We start from the raw sequence: 24,370 nt of genomic DNA, 5'->3' as shown, positions 1-24,370 counted from the left end.
CGAGATTATCTTGTCATCTTAAAATGTCTTTCTTCACGTTTCAACCCACTTATGCTTCATGTTCATATATGACAATAAATGTAGTGGGGAAAGCAAAAATGTGACAGTAGCTATAATTACAAAGTTTTCTTTTTTTCACTTGTTTTTGCTGTTTTTAGTGTTGTTGCTCTTCTTTTTAAAATAATCTTTAAACTTTGAAATGTTCTGTTGCAGAAAGCTCTTGAAGTCTACACTGGTGCTGATGCCACTGTTTGGCGTCCATTACATTATATTTCATGCCATGCCATACACAGAGGTCTCTGGAATACCATGGTTGATACAGATGCACTATGAGATGCTTTTCAACTCCTTCCAGGTAAAAAAAAAAAAAAAGAAAAAACATTGTTGTAGAAATTCTGGAAATGCCACTTCATCATTCTGGGAGCCTTTATTTGTCTTTTCTTTCTAAAGAAATCAATTTGACCTGACTGGGATTTGTCCGCAAGGTTTATGTTATCACTATTCAACAGCTACAGATTGTCAAACTGTTTTTATTGTTTGGTTACCAATTTCTTAGACGATCCTCATTAAGATAAAGAAAATGGCAGGGATAACTGATGACTGTGAATATCAAAGAAAATGTCAAATTACACAGCTTAAATGCCATATTAAGCGTTTGCTCATTGCTTGATTTTGTAGTGTCCCTAAAACCAGATTTTTTTCTCTCTCTCTTTTAGGGTTTCTTAGTTGCAATCATATACTGTTTTTGCAATGGGGAGGTAAGAACTCCAAGAATTGTGCTTTGAAACATTCTTTTCAAAGTCCATGACTGTAATCTTATATAAATAAATTGATTATCCTTTAAGGTGCAAGCTGAGATCAAAAAGTCATGGAGCAGAAGAACCTTGGCCCTTGACTTCAAGAGAAAAGCTAGAAGTGGGAGCAATACTTACAGCTATGGACCAATGGTATCACACACCAGCGTAACCAATGTCACTGCCAGAGGACCCCTGGCCGTCCATCTTACCACAAGGCTAGGGCCGGTGCCTGTGAACGGCCACAGGAACCTTCCTGGGTATGTCAAGAACGGCTCAGTCTCAGACAACTCTGTGCCTTCCTCAGGACAGGAACTTCACATACCTGAAGAGGAGCAGTCTGCACAACCACGGCCTTGTGTGGAAGAGAAACCCACTCCTGTTGTAGAGGAGGAGAGGGAGACGGTTATGTGACCTCTAGAGGACAGCATATATAGCGACGAGACAAATTGTGAATACTCTGTGGATGGTCTGAAGGAGGAAACTGAATGAACCAAAAATATTGGCTCTTTTCCTCCTGTAAACTGAGCCAGCACACTGCAAACTGAGGAGGCTCAAGGGAACAAAAGAGTGTCTTGATTTTTCAAGCTTGGCTGAGAGATGAAGACGGCAAGTTCGTAAAGGCAGACAGTTTTTGTCCTTCCATCCACCATCTGCCAAAGAGAATGTGTGAAAACTTAAGTCAGGGTGAAGTTTCTGACTTTGACTTCACTGCCATGACTGATTACATAGTTTTCTGTTCGCTTTCAAGGAAAATGTGTAAAAATTAAGCATAAGGTTGACAAGACATCAGCCTTACTCATTTATTGTATATTAAAGATGGGAAACTTTTCTCAGCAAGATTTAATATGAATAGATAAAGTCATAAATGCTACAATTTGTAAAGCATCAGTTCTACTTTGGGGCATGGTCACATTTGTTCTCCACTGACTCACAGCTGTTTCAGTGTAAAAGGGAAGCTACTCAGGTAATAGAAGTCCTTTGTTGTCACACACTTATTTTCATACTTTTCAAGTGGTGTTTCAGAAAATTCTGTATCTCCAGAATCTTAAATGCTCATGAAGTTTTGTCAGTTTTGTTTTCTGTTTTTTCCTTTTTTACAGCTTCAGGTATTTTCATCAATATAAATTTCAGTCTAATTAGAAGAAATATGAAGGATTGAAGTGAATCTATAAATTTCCTCATTTTCTGTTCAAAAGCTATGGTCACACTGCATCATGAAGCCAGTATTATCTGTGAACTCTCTTTGAAATTTCTTGGTACTTTCCTTGAACTGACATTTTCAGGCTTTTTCCTGCTGGGTAGTTTCTGGAATCAAGCTTTATTACAAGGTTGACTAATCTTTGGCTGCTTTCTGCGAACTTACCAAGAACCTCCACGGACCTTACATATAATGGTTTTTCTTTTAAATCTCTTAGAATTTACCTGTAAGTAAATATAAACAATATGTAACTTTCATAGCAGTTACCGCCTACTTTCCACTACTTACAAGAACTGTGCTGTGTTATAAATTGATGTACAATTTAATAAGATTTTAGATGAAATTGAGTAATTTTAGGAGCTTGACTGTATTATGAGTTGACTCATAATGAGTACTTTCCTGACTTCAATGAATTTTCACAAACTGCAACAGTGTATGTATATATTTTGGCATTATGGAAGAATGTTACTTGTCACAAATATGTCTCTTGAAAGTTCGATGAAAGTTTTATAAATTCTCTACAAGTTTCAGAAAACCATCTGGTAAGTTTAATGAATTTTACATTTAATTAACCTGTAACTTCAATAAGACCACAGTTTACACTAGGAACATTTTACAAATGATAATAGGAATAACAAATATTCAAGTGGAGTTTGGAGTAAAGGTAGAACATGAACAGTAATGGTTTGATTTGTTGTCAGAAGGCTTTTATAATATTAGACCCAAATCAAAACCACAGACAAATTTAGAAAGCCTTCATTTCCAGTGGAGTGAACATAAATCCATGAGATTACATTGCCCAAGAATTCAAAGAGTGGCATTTATGCTGGATACAAAGGAGAAAGGATTTTCACAAAAGGCCCACTAATGTGCTGCTTCATTTTGTTCACATTCAAGTCGCAGTGTTTACAGATCGAAAGTACATTCTAATTAAGAGCTAAATGTTGTTCCAAGCATACAGTATATGTTTTGCAGCTGCGGTGTCGTATTTTTGCTAAACTGTTAGTTAAATGAATGTCAGAACTATATGTAGACTGTAAACAGTGGTGGTAAATTTATTAACATGTGACAGATATTCATGGAGTCAGTTACTGACACATGCCACAATACATTAAACTCAGTAATTAACTTGCATGGCTGACTATGTAGGGCATATTATTTATTATTGTAACAAAGAGAAAAGGCAAAGGAAGTGTTAAAAATGTAACACTTTGACATATCTTTGCATTTATGCCCAATATTTATTTCAATTTATCAAATCTTCCCAAAAATAGTGAAATGATGAAACACACATGTGCCATTGAGGTTAAAGATATTGTTTTGAACTTAGAATCTGATATCCATTATTAGATCAGATTTTACCTCCAGTATAATCTCTTGTGATGAGGGTTTATTTCTACATGTTCAGGATACACCATCATTACAGCCATATTTTAAACTACAAACTCAAACTAGAACCTAATTTTATATTTAAATTTATTAGTTTTTCAGTACTTCTGTCAGTAAGTCTATGATCATAATTGCTAAAAGAGGTTTATGTATTTCAGTTCCTTTTGTTCATCTGTTAATAGACTTCTGTACTTCAGTTGTCATTTTAGAAGGAAACAAAAACTGCAAAGTCTTACAAAGTTTGTAACAAAAGGAATTTACTTATTTTTTAAAGACAGTTTTGATCCCATAACAATGGTAATGCACACTAGCAGCCAATTAAAAAAAAAATCAAAAGGACAAAATAAAAATAAAAAACATAGAAAAAAGTGTCCTTTTTGCAGTATTTTTTTTATATACAGATTGTTTTTGCAGTGAAGGGGAATCAATACGTATGTATTTTATGCACCAAATGTGTTAAAATGCCTTATGATAATTTCTTACCATATTGAGAGAAACAATTTTCTGGGATAATACAAAAGTATACACAACACCACTGGCATGGCAGAAAATTAGAAATTACTCCATATCACTTTCTTAATTCAGACATTGTCCACCTGTCTACTTACTTTATCTGTCACAACTACAACACAAGGGGATCCAATACACCTGATGCAGTGGGCCAAAAAATATAAGCTCTTATGTTACAAGTAAATACAGCTTACAGAAAATATGTTCAGTAAAACAATTTGATTATTGTTTAAATGGCTTATGTAATAAGGTCAACCACAATCCAAGTACTTTTACAAAGAAATGCTTGTAATTTTTATTTTAGCACTTTATTTTCCCTGTTATTTTTTACAATTATGTTCAGGTTTTTTTCCATACAAAGATTGTGTTTCAGAATTTTAAGGCCAATTTTCATAGAGCTGATGTTATAAGTGTTTATATACCTCCTCTGGAAGTAAAAAGTGTGTTTTCTGTCATTTATTTATGTTGAAATGTACTCAGTGGAAGTGGTATTTAGTCTCAAGGCCTTGTGTAAAACTGTAGTATATTGGCAGTATTTGGTTGAATACATTTCTCTCTCTCTTCAGTACTCTGTAATTAAGGCATTTGTAGATGTCAGTGTAAATATTCTAAACGATGGTTTCTAATCTCTTATGTTCATCAGTAAATTGTAAAACAATAAATCTGTAATTTCATTATTTTTTTGTTTGATTTCCACTCACAAAAGTAACACCATGTCTGACATGGATTTAAGTTTACTTTTAATAGAATGTACAAACTTTATTTTAGAAAAGCACAGTTTTTTGCTATGTGAAATATAAAGCAGGTATCTTTTTCTTTAAGATGGATCACAGTTCACTTTTGTGATTTTTTGCCTCCCCCTTTAGCACCTCCTTTGCCTCCTTTTTCATCCTTCTCTCCTTTGTCACTCTTCTTGCCTTTTCCTTCACCACCTTCTTTCTTGGATGCTCTTCCTTCCCCCTTCTCCCCCTTCTCTCCCTTTTCACCCTTCTTTTTTGTAGAAGCTTCCTTGTCATCTTCTTTCCCTTCTTTGGCACTCTTGTCTTTCTTTCCGTCCTTGCTCTTCTTTTCTCCTTTTTCACCATCCACTTTCCCGGACACTGTTGGAACCTCAGTTTTTTCTTCTGGTTTTGCAGCTACAAAAAGTAAGAAAAAAGGGTCAACACTTCTAAGCAGCAACCAGCTCTTCCTGGATATTTCTGGAAACAATTGTATTGACATGTTTCTTGAAGAACAGACACAAAATGCCCTATGTGGCCCTATAAGAACCTGATAAATCATCAAGAATAGAAAAAGAAAACACATCAGCTGTCCATATCATATCACAGAAGACCTCTCTTTGATTAGCAACACAGCATTGCTGTGTACATTTTTACTTCTTCTGCAGTCTAAGAAAAGTCAGAACACTAGCTTGTAACCATCCTGTCCACCTTCTTAAAAGGCACAATCAAGAGAATCTTGACCAGCTGTATCACTGGGTAGTCTCCTGTATTTTGCAGCAAGACCCTCTAAGCAGGTGGAAGGTCTTGCAGAGACTTTTCACATGAGCTGGAAAGCCTTTAGTATTGTAGGAGATGCTGCCATTCTCACTGGTTTTCACCCTGCTGCCATTTAGAAAAAAATACTGCAGTCTCTGGGCCAAAGGGGATGTACAAAGTACAATTATTATTTTTTTTATGTGCAAGAATTCCCTCTCTGAATGCATTTTTCTGCATTCTCTGTATATCTTTGTCCTACTGCAGTAAACAGAGGATCTGGCAAGTATGCCAACAAGTGAGAATGGCAAATTAGAAGATAAATAGCTAAATTAGAAAAACACAAATTACTGATCATTTTGATAAAATATTTAACTTAAAGTTTTGAAACAACATTGCCAGGCCTATCTACTAATATGTTCTAAAATTAAAATATGTTTTAAAGACTGTTGCATTAAAATAATGTAATTTTCTTCTTTTTTTTGCCTTTATATTTACCTAAAATATTATTCTTCCAACATGTAGAGCACCAATTTATTTGAAACTGTTCAGGCATTTTGCTTTTTTCTTGCAGCTGTCGTGATAAATTCCACTCAATCAGTTCAAAGGTTCACAGGAAACAACTTTGTTACTCAGCAACAGCTTTTAAACACTTTGACTGCTGCTCTAATTGGAGGCTATGTTAAGCCTGACATGTTTTCTCTTTCTTTTGTAAGCTGTCAGTCTGTTTTTTTTTTGTTGTTTTTTTTGACATGTCATTGGTTAATACCTGGTTGACTTTGTGTTAAATTGAAGCAGGAATGAAACCTTGATTTGTTTTCTACTAATTTGCCGTTACAAAATGACACTACTGTTGGGAATAATTTATCACATATAATAATGTGATGTCTCCAGATTTATATGGAATTACACACCTGATACTTGAAAATAAGCAGGTATAAGTGGAGGTGAAAGTAGAGAAATGAAGAACACACACACAAAACTCTATAGTTCTCTTTTATTCAGTGGGGTACATTTTGGATAAGGAGGCTAGAGGGAAGGTAGTTAAACTAAGCCTTGTGACTTCCAGCATTTTTTTTTCCCTACTCACTGACTGTATATGTAAGCTATAATGTCTCTGAAAGAGGAGAAGCTCATTATTTTCCTGACTTGACTCTACTGTCCCAGATATGTTTCTCCTCTTGGCACGTTTTAATATATTGCGGTATAGAGACCTTCAATCTGTAGAAATTTTGGGAGATCAATATCCCAGGCCAGTTTATACTCTTCACGACATCTAGGCCCAGTATTTATACAAACATACATTCCCCTTAATATTTTCTCCTTAGAAAAGCAGTCAGGAGGCCCATGGTAAAATCAAAGGTAAAGATAAATAATAATTTCAAGGCTTTAGAGAAATGCCAACTCCTCAGTTTTCAACACCAACAAGTATGGTACTCTTAAAGTTGTTCAGTCTGAAAATTAAATATGAAATGCTCTCAAAAAGCCCATAGAAGTCTAGGATTACGTCAGACTATAGTGGAATTCTTTATAAGTATTATACTTGCCAAAAAGACATTGATATAGTTCTTTCTGGATTTTCTCAAAAAATGACCAGAAAAAACTTACATACAGTTTTCCTTTAATTAAAAAAGTCCATGGCATGGCCAAAATTTTGGCATCTTGTGTTTTTTTATTTTAAATATTTTTTAAAAAGTCTGTGAAACATAATCACAAATTTCTTCTCACTGTGAGATAGATACTGCTTCACATTCAGTGACGCTGTTTTCAGCATGTATTACGAGTTCTTCCCGGATGTCAGATGCTGTTACCGATTTAATTTCAGGCACACCATCATCTTGACATAATCCGGAAGGAAATGCATAAATTTACATATTTATTTATCTTTTCTTGCTGCATTACTGATTAAGTAATTCAAAGGCAAATATTGGAGCAAAGTTTACCATACAGAACAAGTGATGACTCGATGTTCATTTTCAGCATTTTATTATGGCTACTGTCCCTCCTTTAATCCCAGTGACATGATTAATTAGCCGCATAGTGCCACGGATGAGTATCCACATGCTGACATTAGAAACTAAAGCACTGTGGAGCAACAGTAACTTCATCATGTTGTTTTTATTCTCTGATGCCAATATTATTTCAGACATGCATCATGAGAAAAATACTTTAGCATGTAATTGCTCTATATCAATTACACATTACTCAACAAATGCATTTCTTTGACCACAGAGAAGATGAAGCAAAATCAGCAGAGAGGATAAGACTCTTCTGACACACTAAAAGTAACAAGGAGAAATGGCATCTGAGCTAAAAACAAATGTAAAAGAACAGTCATAATAACAGCAGAGTCCAAACTATTTATTTTATTCAAATCTAATCTCACATTTAGTAATATTGATGGGGTGATACAAACAAACAGGAGGAGCAACAAACACCATCCTACAACTTTTAACACAAAGCATGCTGCATACATGGCAACTCAATTGGGTTCTTTTCATTGCAGTTTTGCTATTCCAGCTGTTTAAAAATTCATGTGCAGAAATATCATGCAAAATTCAAAAATTTCACAACTCAACCTAGAGGTGCTTTTTGACATGCTTTGTAGGGCGGCAAAAACTGGGGTATTGTGTCCCCCATGTTCTTGGGGATTTAGACATGCTTTGATGTCTACGGTAAATCAAATGGGATACTTTACTTGCTGCCGCTGCTGAAGTTTGGTATTGGATTATCAACTTCTGGTTTGATGCTAATTTAAACAGCTTTTTTGTGTTCTTTTCTAAATCTTTGACACATTTGATCATATTTCATTCAAAATCTGAAATACAGTGATTATAAATTTATTAGATCTTTCAACACTGAATACAATGAAAAGAGATAATTTTAAAACACACTTTGAGAATATGCAACCTTTATGATTTGAAAAAAGAAAGAAAAAACACTAAAGAAGTTTTTTGAATACTTTTTTGGCATTGAGTAAAATATCAATCATTCAATTTTGACCAGCCAGACCTGGACCTAATTATTTTACACTAATTACAGATTGAAACACAGCTTGTAACATGTGATGTTTTATCCATAAGAAGGAGAAGTATGAAGTTTGAACTCTGACAAGTTGAAGACCTCCAGCATCAACACAACATTTAACAATTTTAGGAAGAAATAAAAAATAAAGCCATTGGTATCCATTGTTTTGGAAAGAATTACAAATAATTTTTTGAGACTTTGAAACTGAAACTGGATGTCTTAAATAAAAGCCAAAACAAAGGAATGACCTAATCAAAGTTTAAAGTTCAATCCAAATGGAATGCTGCAACCAATCAGAATTGGTTGTTTATGCTTGAAAAACCATCATGACTTGGTTAAAGCCAATTTGCATAAAAAGAGTTGACAAAAATCCTTCTAGAGCAATATAAAAAACTCTTATCTCAAACACCTTATAGCAGTTGTTACCACAGAGAATGGCAGGAACATGTTATTGGTATTAGATGTTATAAGGGTAATTACTTTTTTCATAGGGTTATATTGGCTTACATAGCTTCTTCCTTTAATGAATTAAACCATATCTGTAAGAGCCATATGATTGAAATAGCCAATTACTGATGTGGCAGGAGCACATGGCTTTGACACCTGGGTGGTGGGTGTGTCGAGGTGGGCGTGACTGTCACTAAGGTATGAATGGGAACCAGACTAGTGCGCTGTTTTTGTATGTATGAGGAAGCGGGTGCGCTGGTGGTGGTCGTAATTTCTGTTGACGATAAATGTGCAGCAAACTAACAAAGTTGTAGAAGGCCGCACTGAGTTAACGCGGTGAATTGATGATTGCAACTACTAATAAGAAGTGGCCTGGAGTGTATTGAAGCACCTAGTGCGGCCCTCTACAACACCTTTAGTTTGCCGCAGATTTAATTTCCAAGCTGCAATTTCTCTGTACCAGAGTTACGCACACCTTAGATTAAAGAGTGGTAGGAGGTTTTCTTTTTCTTTTACCACCTTGTACATATATAACTTGCACACTCCCAAATACACACCAAGTGTGGTGAAATCCACAAATGTCAAGCCGTTCTAACCAAATTTTATTGTAAAAGCACCATCATGTGTACTTAGTAGTTTCATTGAAGTTTAATTAAAGAGGACATCACTACTGAGCAAAGCCTGAAAATTTTCAGCAAGGGATTCATTTATCTTTTGCCACCAGCAGTTTTTAATGAAGATTGCAAGGGCTGAATTAAGAGTGGAATAAAAGCATTTTGGATAAATAAATGAAGGGTGCTTTTAGAGTGGCTCCTACTGTAAACACTATACTTTGCAAAGCAATTGAGCCAAAGAGGAATGGCTGTAGGAAGATAAGAGCAGAAAAACAGGAAGGAATAAAAAACCATCATCCCAGCTCTGGCAAAGACAGAGCGCTAGGATGGTCCTCGTTGACCCTAACCCCAGAGAGAGGGCTGCTGTTAGGGTTTTGAGTCTGGACCTGCTCAGACACTGTCTGCAATGCAGAGGCATCTGGGGTCACTGGAGGGAAAGGAGGAAGAAGAGACAAGAGAAAAGGAGAGGAAAAGTGAAGATTTTAGGAACAGAACTTTACATGCATGAGACAAATAGAAAAATGAAGAAGAAAATATGTGATTTAAGAGGATAGTGTGAAATGAAGTAGCTGTTAATCAGAAAGTGTGTTTGAGACAATAATGAGTTTTCTGGATTTTATTTTCAATTTAGTGTCCACTAATATTCACTGTAAATTGCAGATACACAGAAATAAATCACTTTCAATCCTGAACTCTTAGATTGAATAAAAAGCACTGCGGATATAGATGTACAAACAGCCTATGAGAAAGTCAAATAAAGCATTTATCTGTTTTTGTCCCATGTCAGAAGGAGCTGAATTTTTTGCGTAAGAAGTACGGCACAGAAGGGAAATTAAACTGCTAATGTCAACATCAGAGCTAAAGCAGCTGTTGCTTTTATTACCAATGAACTTCTGTCATGTGTAGATTCAAATGGTATTGCAGAGAGGTACTTACATCCTGGGATCTCAGTTAGCTCTTCCAGCGGTGGCACTGTCTCTAATGTGTTGGCATATTTTTTGGCAGCTTCTCTTTGTGCATGCCGTGCCTCAATTTCCTTTTTTGTCCGTGGAATACGGCATTTGAAAATACAGCACAGAGTAATAACTGAAAGAAAAGTGGGGAAAAAAAGGAAAGGACATGTGGAGTTTAAATTATTAAAACCTCTTATTCATCAGGAAAGTGCAACACATTGCACTTAGGAGTAAATTTGCTATTACACATCCTGGAGAGATGTGAGTTAGGACTTTTTCATTTAGAACAGCCAAAAGAGAATCCGTGCTCTATGGAAGCGAAACTACAATGGGCAACTAGTGCAAATGCACAGCAAAGAGAAAGATGCACTGCAAAATGAATGATGCAAACTCCAAAACACACATAACACAACAAATGTGTCAATCACAGTACACAGAAGCAAAAACCTACCACCAACAAAATAAATGCAAAAGAAAACTGCTACAATCACAATTAACTCCACAAAGTAGAACAACGTCAGGCCACCAGGAGAAATCTGTAGACTGCATGTTTGAAAAAAACACAAAGTATAATACAGCTTTTCTACTTTCTTCCAACTTTCTTCTGGACATCCCATTAAATCATGACATACTGTCTTTACTGAGAGTCCAGTCACATATGACTTGGTGGCCAATTCTCGCTAGTGGTCTGGAACACTTGGACCGAGTTTTCATCCTTTGTTTTTTCTATTTGCAGCATTTTCTCTTTTGCTTCCATTTCTTGTGGTTTCAGAAATTTGTCTATGTTTTTTCTTTTCCATTTGATTAAGTGGTTTTAGATGTTTGCTTCTCTTCTCTGTGTTTGCAGTATATTTGCTTCATTTATTTTTGCCATTTGCACGTCAACCATTATACTAGTTATCTTCCCGGTCTTCTGTAGTCAGACTGCCTCAAGAATTTGATGGCAGCTGTTAATAGTTTCCTCTATTTGTTTTGACCTGTAAACCTGGAAACTATGCTTCCGATCGTCTCTCCAAGACTGTGTTTTTTTTTCTTTTCTCGTTTTTGCATGCTTTTTCCTGTTTGTGCAAAGCAATAATCTGTTCTCTGAACTCTCACATAGTTTTTGTGTGATTAGGGGAATCTTTCTATCTCAACCCCCCAAATAAAACCCTTGTTTGGATCACATCAGGTAAACCTGAGACCTTACAACCTTCTCAAATACTTGCATTTATTAAGAATTTCATGGTATAAGTTTCAGACTGTGGTCACTGAAAACTGAATTTGGATAAAATCCTTGCATTTTTCTTGTGCTTAACTATTTAAACTATTTTTGTCAAGATTTGAACAATGAGTTTTCCCAATAAATCAAATTTGCAGGAGGGGTTACATAATGGTAGATGACTTGTAGTCATACCTGTAAGAAACTGAATTGACAAAGGCATACTTACCAACAGCCAAAACAAATATTGAAAAGATTCCAATGACCTGCCATAATCTCAGCCCCCAGAAAACGACAGTTTCTGAGGTGACAGGGTCCGGCTTCTTCGGGGGCTCTGTGGGTAAAAGCTATAAGAAAATGACAAAACAAGCAAAATTTCACACAAACCAAAATTTTGCCAACATAATGGGCAATATTATATATGTCTCTAAGGAAGATCTCTGGGAAAAGTACTTTGCTGCTAGGCAATTTGCTACAAATGTGTGTGGAAGGCATTTTGTAATATTTATTTCACCATTGACCTCTATAACTGGAGCTTGGGAAAGAACAATTATACGTTCTCCCAAAAGGATATGTTGTGTGTTCTACCAAACCCCACAGAGCATCGCCCCCTCTGATAAAATCATCAAGAGAATATTTCCCTGGCTGCTGTTTATTGATCACTTGACTGGATGTGGAAACTCTACACTTTAATCCATGAAACACCAAGTAATTGATCTAAAAATAGGCCATTGTTGTATTTGCTACCATTACTGAAAACACTGCAAGGCAATAAAAAGAAAGAAAAGAGAAGCTGGATGTGGACACAGAATTAAATCAACATTAGAGCTATTTTCTTGTTAAAACCAGATTATTTCAGATCTTTATCTTTTGTATGTTCCACATAGGTTTAATGGAAATTCCAGAGAAGAGTTATTAAGTTCACTGAACTATGTCATTCCTAACAGTAGTATCTGTCAAAACACCAGGTTTCTGTGTGTTGCCATAAAGTCAGACAGAGTTACACATTTTCACAAGTTTTAAATATTTAATATCTTCAAAGCTGCTTGTTGCTTTAAATTGCCATTGCTGCAACTCAGTCAGTGGAAATACGTCAACGACAAGGCTGTTGTTTCTCTACATTGCAGTTACAGATTTGACGTCCACATCACATTTAAAGCCTATGTGGAACTTCAGCCCCAGTCCCAGGTCAGACTTCACGATTTTTTCTTCCAGAATCACCCGGTGCTCAGATCCATTTATCTTCCCATCAACTCCCCCCATCTTGCCTGTCCCTGCCTAGCATCGGCCCAGAGCATGATGCTGTCACTACCATGTTCCACAGTAGGGAATGTATGCTATGCAATGCTAGTTTTTCTTACCACATAAAGCTTATGTTGACCAAAAGGTAACATTTTGGGTATCAACTTGGTTGGCAAATCTTCAGAAAAAGACTTATGAAGAAGTTTACTTCAAACTTCTTATGGCTTCCTTTCAATAATGACTTTCTTTATGCCAGTGGTGTGTATGAGGCCATAAAACAGGAAACTATTCTGAAACCAATACATTTGAAAACTCTTGACAGTTTTTGTTCCTCTTCTTCATGTACATCATAGGCTACTGTGCAATAAGCTAAGTAAATATTACACCATATATTTATTAAACATTTCAAGTATCTTACCACAAGCCTGAGGTTCAGACATTTCACTTTCAAAGCTCAAAAGGCAGCATGTGAGCAGCCAGAGGGACTCCCTCTAGAGGTTTCTGGCGTTTTCTCTTATCTTTAATGAAAAACCTGTTTGCTTCACATTAAACTGTTATGTTATGCATAACATAACAGTTCAAGGCATAGCCTTTTAGATAAATGAAAATATGTTATGTGTGGGATTTTTTGTACATGAAAAAAGAGTGAGTTCCTCCAACAGAAAAGGCAAGAATACTTAGTGTATATGAACATATAAAAGTAATACTTGTGTCCTGATTGTTTTGATTTCCCATGGGAATCCTTTTTGGTATTTACATCTGACTTGTCTTAGATGCTATAATGTTGCTTTTGTCTGTGAAGTAGCTCATTCCCTCTTATGTTTGTGCAGTTTTTACATAAACTGTTCAGTTTCTAAATCATTTCTTATCACCTTTTAGCTTTTTAAAAAAAAATGTCAGACCAGAATGAAAATCAACTTATCTCTCTTCTATTCAACCTGAACACCAAAGTAACACCAACTCTGCTTAGCTTTTTACAACGGCTCATGCAGTCATGTTTTTCTTTTTTTCCCTCAAAACTACCCAATCCCAGTAAGAAGACAAACAACAAATCGGGCACCCAATCAAGTGACATAAATTACTTTTATGGATGCTACATGTTACGCAACTAAACACCTGCACCTATATTTGTGAAGACTATGGTGGAGGACATGGCGTGTTTTCTGGCTCTTACCTCAGGATCCGGGACCTGGGAGAGCACGGAGGACAGGCACTGAGACAGCAGCATAGTTCTCCATCCCCACAGGAGGAGATGAGGTGGGCATCCAGACTGTTCCCCGACCATTCTCTCCCCCTGGTTCTCCCTGCCGCCACCTTGCCTCCTCTTCCCCTTTCTTCCTTCTGCTCTCTCTTCTTCTTTCTCTGTCTGCCTGCTTGCTTACACTGGCGCCGTTTACAGGACGGGACCACAATGGCCCTTTAGTGATTGATAGTGAGAATGATACTGATGTCTATCCACTGCTGTTTCTTTTGGCTTTCCACCACAACACAATCCGAACCAAAAGACACAAGTGAGCCCCTCTGTAGCCAGCTGAAAACTACTCCAGTACAATGGAGGGAGCCAGTTTTGCAGTTAGGGGACATTAATTAATTAGCAGAGCTGGTGTGGTTTACAACCGGCTCACCCAACTGAGGACAGGCAGTTAACTAAGTGAGGGGGATGGGCTGTGCAGTTGGCCATGATGAGATCGACCTATTCAGGTACAGCGAAGCGAATGGCTCTGAGTCATCGCTTTTACAACCTCAGAAGGTTGTAGAGTGAAAATCCCCACAGCCTCATCCTTTCAGAGTGGCAAAGTATGATAAGCTGAGCTGCTGCTGACTCCAATGTTTTCAACAGGCGCTTGTCCAAGGAAAGTGAAAAGAAATGAAGAGTAACTGCTACAACATTGGCATAGACAGCAGTGACTTGTTTTTTATATTTCTTTTTCAGTTTAGTGGAAATATTTCTGCCTGGCTGACTCTTGTTTTTTTTTTTTTTTATTACATACAAGAATCAATTTTATTAATGGAAAAAAATGCTCACATTAAGTGATTCTAATGGTTTTGACAACATTTTCAGCTTTTGTTTGAAAATATATTGGTGATTTAATTATATTGGCAGTAGTTGCTTGAGACTTTTTTTATTATTATTATGTAGCATACAGGACAAGAATGGCTGCATGCTTCTTTTTATAAAAATGGCAACAACTAATAAACTGACCTGCAAAATTATTACTGGCAGACATATTTTCCGCAATATGCCACATTGCTCCTAAAAAAAGCTTAGGCATTTTTAGGGATTTTATGTGACACAGACACACAACATAAAGTCATGCATATAACAATATTTTATGCTTCTCAAATTGCCTCACATATAAAAATCTAAGATGTATTACATATATTTGTATTTAATACCCATTTATTGTCATACCTCTAATCTAGAGCAAATGTAACCAGCTGCTTGTCATGAGGACAACTCCAAGTTGCACACTCCATAAATCTGATTCTTATAAAAAGTCCCTGGTGAAAGAAAGTTTTTGGATAAACTGCAGTTTACAAAAAAAAAAAAGTTGATCATAGTTGTGGAAATGGTTGCACTGAATTTCAGAATAATCTTGGAAGAAAACCTGTTCAGGTTTCAGTCTCAGTCTCAAACTTTACTAACAATTTTCTTATTAGCCAAAAAAAATCTTTTTATAATATTTGTTTTTATAACATTATATTTTCTCTAATTTAGAAAATCCAAAAAACTTGAGTCTGGGACAGAATGTCACTTTCCAGTTGGACAACAACCCTGAAAAATCCTAAAAATCCAAAATAAAATTGTTGAGATCAAAGCAAGTCAGAGATAAATTAGAGAAAATATGATGTTATGAAAACAAATATCATAAGAAGATTTTTTTAGCCAATAGGAAAATTGTCCGTAAAGTTTGAAACTGACTCCCAAAACCCGAATGGAGCACACCAAGATTAAGGGACCTCACTGTCACAAATTAAGAAGTTGTTAGAGTGTAAGATGGCATTCTTCTTGAAACTATTTCTTAATCCAGTGACATAAATATGGTCATATAAGCCTAAATCACAGTGTGCACCTGAGTTTAGGTCTGGTGACCACAACAATCACAGCCTATGATTGACGTCCTTTTCATGTTCATCAAAAAAATCCTTGACGTTTTAATTCCAAAGGATGAAGGTATTGTCATCCCGAAAGAGGCCGTATCCATCAAGGGAAAAATGTTTCATAACAGGATAACAGTAGTGATTCAAATTTTCAGTGACTTTTTCCGCTGAGGGGACAAGCGGATCAAAACCAGTTCTGCAAAACAGAGTTATCCTCAGAGCCACCTGCTCCTTTTTTTGCTTCAGATATTTTATTAAAACTGACACACCCTCTATATTATATTCAGAAGAGCAGTGGGTTTAACTCATGGCCACACTATACGTTTAAAAGGGCTAGTTACAACATTATAAAACATGGTTCAATTAAAATAATACAAACAACTCTCTATAATGATCATATGACCAAAGTCATAAATACATGTTGTTAGAAAACATTATGTAATTCCTTAAACACTTTAAAGTGGTTCCTCAATGTACAATGAGTGCTAAACATTAGATTGTGTATCAATGCAGTAAAGAAATATTTGGTTGTTATATTTATGTCACTTAGTTTGAACATCATCATATGGCAGCCATCTTGTAATGCCAACTTCAATGCAGCTCTTTTATTGGTCTTAAGCTGGCACAAGTAGGAATTTGATTGGTTGATCGAAATTTTGTAGAAATTTTAAGTAATTAAGAAAAGCATTAAGTGAAATATAAAATGGATATATTTTTGTTGATAAATAAATACGGTAATAAAGTTCTGATTATTTATGTGAAATATAATCTTTTCCCTCCATGGAAGAATGATGTGATAGTCCAGTTTGAATTAGGAAGGTTTGGCCTCAAAGTATAAGTGGACTGCTGGATGGGTTGACACTTTGGAAGCTGTTGCTTTGGATAATGACTAGAACGAGTTAAACTCTTATTTTGCTCTTCAGTTATTCAGTGATGTTTCCTCTTTTCCACACTACACCCCGTTGTATGACATTTAAATAACTTTCAATGCAAGTCCAAATCTACAAAGCCAAGATACCTGTCTCCCAGGAGGTGAGAAAATAATAACAATAATAATAATAATAATAATAATAATAATAATAATAATAATAATAATAATAATAATAATAATAATAATAATAATAATAATAATAATAATAATAATAATAGTAATAATAATAATAATAATAATAATAATAATAATAATAATAATAATAATAATAATAATAATAATAATAATAATAACGTATTTACCTAAACTAATATTTTTTGTGAATAAATTACTGTGTTGTGAACACGAGCTCCCAGATTTGACCTTTCACAAAAATTTGTCTTCTACAAAAACACTGAATCATTTTGTGTAGTGTGATGTGGATTGTGATGTGTCTTCCTCTTCTGAAAGAATATTTTGCACAATTTATTTTGACCAAATCAGTTGAAAATTTTAATTGCAATAAGTGATTTTGTGTGTTATACAATTTTTATCACCAAATCAAATTTCTGTTAGTTTGTCCTCTGCTTCTTCATGGGCTCAGTTGCTCTGTGACTTTTTACCCGGTCAGAGCATTTTTCTGAACTCACCAACATCTAGAGAAAGCCTCTGCATTATTGATACTATTCAATCACGAGAAACATTTTGTTCAATATTTATTGAGTTACAGGTAAGATTTTAAGCATTTTTTATCTTTCCAGAAAGCACCGTTTTGTAGATCCCGAACCATCACTGAGTGCTTTTTTTGTCACTGTTATTTTGGCCCACCAAATCTTGAGAACAAAATCAGTCCACAGTTGTTGCTCTGTTTTCAGTGACTCTATGTGCTAAAGGTCTCAAACTGTGTCAGTGGGAAATTTGCTGCTGAGCCCACAGTGTGAGGTTGATTTGTTGCTTTCTCTGGTAGCAGGTCCCTCCTGAGTGTTGACATTAGACACAGAGAGGAGATAAGAGCACGCTGACGTCTACCATTTCCTCTTCCCTGTACCTGATTGAGCAGCAGTCCAGTTGTACCATAATTTTTCGATGGGCTGTTTTTGACCCAAAAAGGAATTTCGAGTGTCTTTTATGAGTAATCAAAGGCAACAGAAGCCCACGCTAACAGGCCAGTGTTTCAAACCTCAAAAAAGAGATGGTTTGCTTCTGCCTGTGACCTGCAGGGACACAGGGACACATAACACAATGATCCAGCAATCATGTAAAATATTAATTAAAAGTGAACTTTTTATGAGCCACAAATATTATTATTCTAAAATATAATACATTCCATCGTATTATTTTTTTTTAAAAGGACTGTTATAAAGTGTTGTACAATCAGTTACAACACAGGAGGACCTTTTACTTGCAGACCCCTGAGATTGCTTACTGAGAATACATAACTCATTTTCCAAAGGTTATTCTGTCAAAGGCAATGCAAAGTAGATTCAAGATGACAACACAAACATCTTAAAGATGCGCAGATAATACTCAAAAAACGTCTGAGTAAGTGCTTTATGTCAGCCTGCAAAAGCTTAGCCGGTTGAGTTATCTTTTTCATGATGTATGACTTTTTATGTTGCAGATTCTGCATATTTTCATTTTTTGTTGTATTTTACAATTTTGTAACATTGTTGTCTTTGTTTCACACGATCATTTTACTTCTATATTTTGTTCCTCCTGCTTTCTGTTGTCACAAGTATAAAAAAACTTCTGGTTTTCTTTGCTTAGGTCCCTCTTGTTAGTACTTATTTCCATGTAGAATTTTGTTCATATTTCTGTTAGTTATCACATTATTCTGTCTTACTCTTTTAGTTTTATTTGTGTAAAAATAAGTTTATTTGCTCCACATTCCTGCCAAACTCTGTCATCCTACTTGGTGGTTTGTATTCCCACCTTCTGAGATGCTCAAAGTAAATGAATAAAGACTTTTTGCTGTATTCTTGGCTTTCTAGCATGTTACCTTCTCAGTGTTCCTCCTCACATTTTCCTGTAATATCTTGGCCAGGAAGTGAGAAAGCTAGAGCAAAAAGTCTGTCCTTTTGTTATTTTTATGCTTCACTGCTGAGTTTCAGCTGTGTTGAACATTTTTACTATATTTTTAGAATTTAATTTTATTCATTTGATGTAATAAAATGGAAGCCAACATATTGTCACCAATAAATTAAAGTGCTGCCAGCTTATATTTTCTTTTATTAATTTATGGCTTCAAGGATTTTTTTATTGTCATACCATCTTGCTTGTTTGTGGTACAAAATTCCAAGTCAGGTTCCAGATTAAGAAATTTAATCACTTTCATCACACAACATTTAACATGTACAGTTGTTCTACTGTTTAGTATTTCTGAATTCTCTTAAAAACTTTTATGTTAGTTTTTTGAGAATGAGATTACAATTTAGTTGGATGCTGATTTAAAATGGTTTAAAATTTAGATTTAGGATTTCAAAGAATTGGCAAGTTTGCTTTGTAAAAGTGAGATGTTTTTCTTTATTGTCTAAGTGTTTAGCTCCAGCCAGCTTTGCTTGCTATCCTTTTGTGTACCTGCATCAGAAATTATCCTGTGTAACTATAAAAATTACTCTATTGAAAGGTTGGTGATTCAGTTCAGTGGGAGGAACCATCCCAATCTAACTCCTCTGCCAGGGGAAAGCAGTTTTTACCTTCTTGGAAAGACAATGTTCAAACTTGCAAATATTCATCTTCCTCTGAGCTGAGTAACGCAAAGTTCAGAACTGCAGATCCTGACACTTAGTTTAGTTCATTTAGTTTAGTTCAACACAACGAATCTGAGCAGCTTCCCTAAAGGCGTTCTCTAGTGTCAAAACCTGTTTGACCTCAAAGGCTTTTCCTTCTTTAGATTTACCTTTCTGTACTAGTTTACACACTCACTCAGATTTGAATATTTGGGCTCCAAAGCAGAGAGAAAGAGACAAAGACACATTGATAAATACTTTTGACTTTTGATTAGCAAATAGTGCTATTAAGGTTCAATCTCAATTCCGTGCAGAAAAGTTACTACTTTATGTTTACCTGTTAAAATTAAGTTGTAACATGTAACATACAATGTAACATATGTTGTTAACATTGTAAAGCTGAGAATAAATATCTTTTCATCATATAATCATATTCTTCTCTAAAAATATACACATTGAATGACAGCTAGTTTTTTTTAGAACTGATTTGAGACTAATTAAAAATATTATTGCTTATTAATTAATTCAGATTTTTAGTACATGGATATAATTAAGTAGCTTATCAGTTAGCTTTCATTATAGTTCATAATAAATGTTCCTTGAATTTTTACTTTGAAAGAGTCTTTCATTAATGCATTTCTAAAGAAGTACAAAACATTGATCTTCCTTTTCTCTTGCTTTGTCTGAACCTTGGAAAAATCAGCACTGCAGCTGACCATCATCCCATCGCTGTTATCATTCTCTCTCAAACTAAACCTCTACGCATCTTTTCCCTGGTCTGCCTCTTTTCATCCTTCATCTATAGTTACACATTCAACATATCTTATCTGAGATCTCCACACCTGCTATGCACATCTCCAAACCACTTCTAATTTATCTTTCTTGCTTTATCTTCAGATTTCTTAACCAAAGCTTCTTGTTTGACATACTCTTCCACTACTTTGGTCACCCCTTTAACCCTCTTCTTGCCCTTGTGGAACTCTGTCGTGCCTGCTTTTCTCCTTCCATACTGAAGTATTTCTCTTGGCACCTTGTGTATTTTTTATAGCTCAAAAAATATATTTTGGATGTCTTTTTTTCTTTTCTGCTGTTTTCTGTCTGTGTTCTCAAAAGCAAAACTTGGATCCATAGTGCCAGTTCTTTGCATGAAGCCATCCTCCTCTTCACTGATAATTCCCACTCTTTCAGAGGGGCAGTATGTGTATTTTCCAGGCACTTATTGTTATTTTAAAGCACAATTAAGTAATTATGTTATCTTCAGTTGTTATAAATATGCATATCCTTTAAGGGGTTATACCTTCAGTTTATAGTAACTGAAGATAACATATCAAACGCAATTTCAAAAGAAATATTACTTTACAATTTGACACCCAAAAAAAAATAAAATTGGCCTCCATTTCTTTAAGATGCTCCTGTTCTTTCAGCACATAATAACAACAATGCCTTTTCATTATGCTGTTTACAAACGTTCTCAGGAGCCTTGGACTGAGAAGTATGTATGATGAGCTCACCAGACACTCAGCTCTGTTTGGTATTTGGTGATTGCTGGTCCTGAGTGAGAAAGGTGTGAGAAAAGTTTATTCTATAAGGCAGAGCTGGGTGGCTCCATGGGCAATTCAAGTTTTTCTCTAATATGCATTAAAGAATCGAAACAAAACTCCATGTATGAGGGAATGATGTTATGATAAAATAAAGTCTAAATAACATCCCCTCCCTCCCTTTAACCTCACTTCAACAGTTATTTCTCATATCTTCATTGGATGGCTCTTTGGCTTTATCTCTCTATATTTATCCCTTAAGCATCACCTCACTCCCAAAGAATATTTTACAACCCAATGGAACCTGACCATTCCTGTTTCTGCTTATTAAAACATGTAATGTGTATCAGGGACCAAAGCCGAAGGGATTTTGGGAATAATTATTAAACCCTTGTCTCAAACTGACAGGAAGGGCTCCTGGCTATGCAGTTGTGATTCTTGTGTCCAATTAAAATTAGATTTTTAAAATAACTGAGACTCTACTGTAAGCTTCTTCGTAGTCTTTGTAATGCAACAGTAATTTTAAAAAGTCAGCAAATGTGTGAATTACATGTATTTCTAAGTAACAGAGATATCTTTGTAATGTTTTAACAGACAAGTCAGACATGTAAAATACATGACAAGTGCTGCTCCTCACTAAAACTAGAAAAGAGAACATCACTCTCATTCTAAAGTCCTTACACTAGCTCCCACTAGCTCAGCACACAGAATATACTTTAAAACATTTTTGTTAGTTCTTAAGCCACTGAATGTTAAGCACCAAAATACATGAAAGCTTGCACTCTATATTCCCAGAATCAGAACCACACAAGGGAAGCAGCATTCAATTGTTATTCTCCTCTAATCTGGAACTAACTTCTAGAAAACTGCAAAAATGCTGAAACACAGAGTTCCTTCAAAGTTAGGCTTTTATCATTTTATCTAAAGCTGCCTTTGACTAGTAATAACAAGAACATCATTAATTTTATTCTGCATTCAAACTTGTCCTTACGATCCTTTTGTTTGCCACTGCTTTGTAATGTTTCTCGCTGAGTTGATGTTTTGGGTTTTCATTGTGTAAAACACTTTTGAATTCTCTTCTTCTTCTTATACAAACACAACAAACACACATGCACTGCCTTATGCTGAAAACCTTTTAAACTATAATGAAGTGGTTAGATCATATAAGAAAAATACTAAACCAGCTTGGATCAGTATGGATCTACATTAATGACACATGAACTAATTTGAGATGTTGAAAAATCTTGCAAAAGAAAGAAGAGTGGGTTTGAATGAACTAAGCCACTGCCCTGGGTCAGCATTCGACGCACACAAACTCCTGATTTATACAGGATATACGTTACAGCCTTTTGTAGTAAAGGAGTAAAACTTGGCTTTACTGTTTCTGAATACTGAATTCAATAGAATTTCAAATTGTTTCAATTATACAACTGCAGTAAGATTCAAAAGAACAAATGAAAGTCGCCACTAAAACAGATTTACTTCTTGAGGTGATGGAAATTTTAAGGTGTCTAGTAATTTGGTACCAATTATGTAATTCTGTCTCTCCTGTTGGAGCACCAACATCAGGGGTAGTGATAAAGAAACTATCTCTGGAAACCCCCTGGAAACCTGTTGAGTTGATTGGATGGAAAAATTGTTGTACAAGTTTCTCTACATGATTGTCTCCTTTTTCTTTCTCTGCCTAAGGCCAGCACCATTCTCTGTCTGTACAATTTGAGCATTGATTTAAGTGTAAGATGTGTCCACTCCAAAATAAAAAAAATAAATAGTGCTTGTACCAAGTGCCTATTTAATAGATTTACTTGTGTGGTTGCAAGGTTTCTCCCAACATTCCTTCTCTTGCAATGTAATTTCTTAGAGTTCTCTCCTTTAGTGATTTTCTTTTTTTCTTTTTTTTTTTCAAAATTAAATTGAAATGACTGTTTCATCTCTGAAAGTCAACCTGCATGTCCATTTTCTAATATAGGAAGGTAAACGTTATTTGTGTGTACGACAGTTCGGGTCTACATGTCAATCTGCTGAGCCAGATTCTGTACACCAAATACTACTGGGAATCAGCAAGGAGGGGACGAGGAAGGAAGCAAAATTTCCACTAATAGCCCGGAAAGCAGACAGGGAGAGACTTCCAAAATTAGATATCGTCCTACACCATACATTCACTGTGGAGCCATATATCAGTAGATTTAAAGTTATGCTACACTGTTTCCTTTTTAAATGTTAGACTGAACAATTAAATGGTCACAACTTAATAATATTTAAACTTTTCTACCGATGTTCCTGATGTGTTTCTAAATTTTATAATGTTCTTTGTTTATGTTTTTCAAAAAAAAAAAAAAAAACGCTGAGGCTTTCGAAGAACAACTTTGAATCAAATTTTGCCCAACCAAGATAAAATTACATACAGGCTTGTGTTCGTGTGTCTGATAAAATCCCAATAAATTGAATTTGGCTGTATGAAATGTAAATGCTTTGGTAAGTCACTTTACTCTTTCGTTTATGCTGCATTTATAATTATTGCGTTTGTATTGACTTACACACAATAGATAAGTGTCAGGAATCAGGTTGATATGAGGTACTTTAGTGTCACATCTTGAGTTTAATGATCCTTTAATGGATTTTAAACTTTTGATTTGGGTTGGACATCGCCTTTGACTGTACTCCACTTTTACATTGCAGTTAAAGAATGAACTTGCTGGGACACATTGTGGGTCAGTTAACTATAATTAGTGGATCCATCTGTTGTGCTATAACAAACATTCGTACATTGACATTCATGTAACGTACAAGGACATTATTTCTGTGAACAATATAAGCAGTCTCTTGGGATTTTGTGGTGCACCAGCTTGTGTCTGTCCTAATTATTTTTTGCATTTCTCCATGGTAATCTGTCAAATGACAGAAAAACTTGAGCCAAACCAGCAGACTGTTATCAGTGGTGCTGATGCAAATATGTCCAGAATGTGGACCCTATTGCATTCATGAGTAAAATGTCATTGCCATTTTGCCAGGACAAGCTGAGGGACTTATTAAACAACTGCAATAATGAAAAATCATACCTTCATGGAAACAATCCTCTTTTCTTTGTAGATTCCTTCCTGTTCATCCAGTGAAGAATGAATAAACACAAAAAACTAATTACTTCCTCTAAATGCAAAAACAGAGCATTTTTATTTTCCAAAAGTTTAAAAGCATATTAAAGGGCAAATCCACAAACCCAATTATGGAGCTTAAAATA

At 35.3% G+C, this 24,370-nt stretch overlaps 2 protein-coding genes across 2 annotated transcripts in view; one reads left to right on the top strand and one right to left on the bottom strand.

Moving 5' to 3' along the window:
* pth1r (parathyroid hormone 1 receptor) overlaps positions 1-4,661 on the top strand; it is a 54,795-nt gene extending 50,134 nt beyond the window's left edge. Inside the window, exons 11-13 of the mRNA XM_044134790.1 lie at positions 214-355; positions 717-758; positions 846-4,661. Of these exons, the coding sequence (XP_043990725.1) occupies positions 214-355; positions 717-758; positions 846-1,208 (547 nt within the window). The 3' untranslated portion in view covers positions 1,209-4,661. The remainder of the gene's footprint in view (positions 1-213; positions 356-716; positions 759-845) is intronic.
* Positions 4,662-4,728: 67 nt separating this feature from the next.
* tmie (transmembrane inner ear) lies at positions 4,729-14,185 on the bottom strand. Its single transcript, XM_044134279.1, has 4 exons — positions 14,028-14,185; positions 11,841-11,958; positions 10,394-10,543; positions 4,729-5,030 (listed from the first exon to the last, which is right to left on the bottom strand). Exons 1-4 carry the CDS (start codon positions 14,136-14,138, stop codon positions 4,729-4,731), a joined length of 681 nt encoding a protein of 226 aa, XP_043990214.1. The 5' UTR covers positions 14,139-14,185.
* Positions 14,186-24,370: the final 10,185 nt, after the last annotated feature.

Source organism: Gambusia affinis, linkage group LG12, assembly GCF_019740435.1.
Source record: "Gambusia affinis linkage group LG12, SWU_Gaff_1.0, whole genome shotgun sequence".
Lineage (NCBI taxonomy): Eukaryota > Metazoa > Chordata > Actinopteri > Cyprinodontiformes > Poeciliidae > Gambusia > Gambusia affinis.
The sequence above is the reverse complement of the archived record's forward strand: the minus strand, read 5'-3'. Positions and strand labels throughout refer to the sequence as shown.

Bases quoted from the DNA above. Each gene is read 5' to 3' on its own strand.
- tmie (XM_044134279.1), bottom strand. From the start codon at position 14,138: ATGGTCGGGGAACAGTCTGGATGCCCACCTCATCTCCTCCTGTGGGGA. The intron at 11,959-14,027 runs GTAAGAGCCAGA...ATTTTCTTATAG, and splicing joins CCCAGGTCCCGGATCCTGAG to CTTTTACCCACAGAGCCCCC. The intron at 5,031-10,393 runs GTAAGTACCTCT...TACTTTTTGTAG, and splicing joins GCTAACTGAGATCCCAGGAT to CTGCAAAACCAGAAGAAAAA.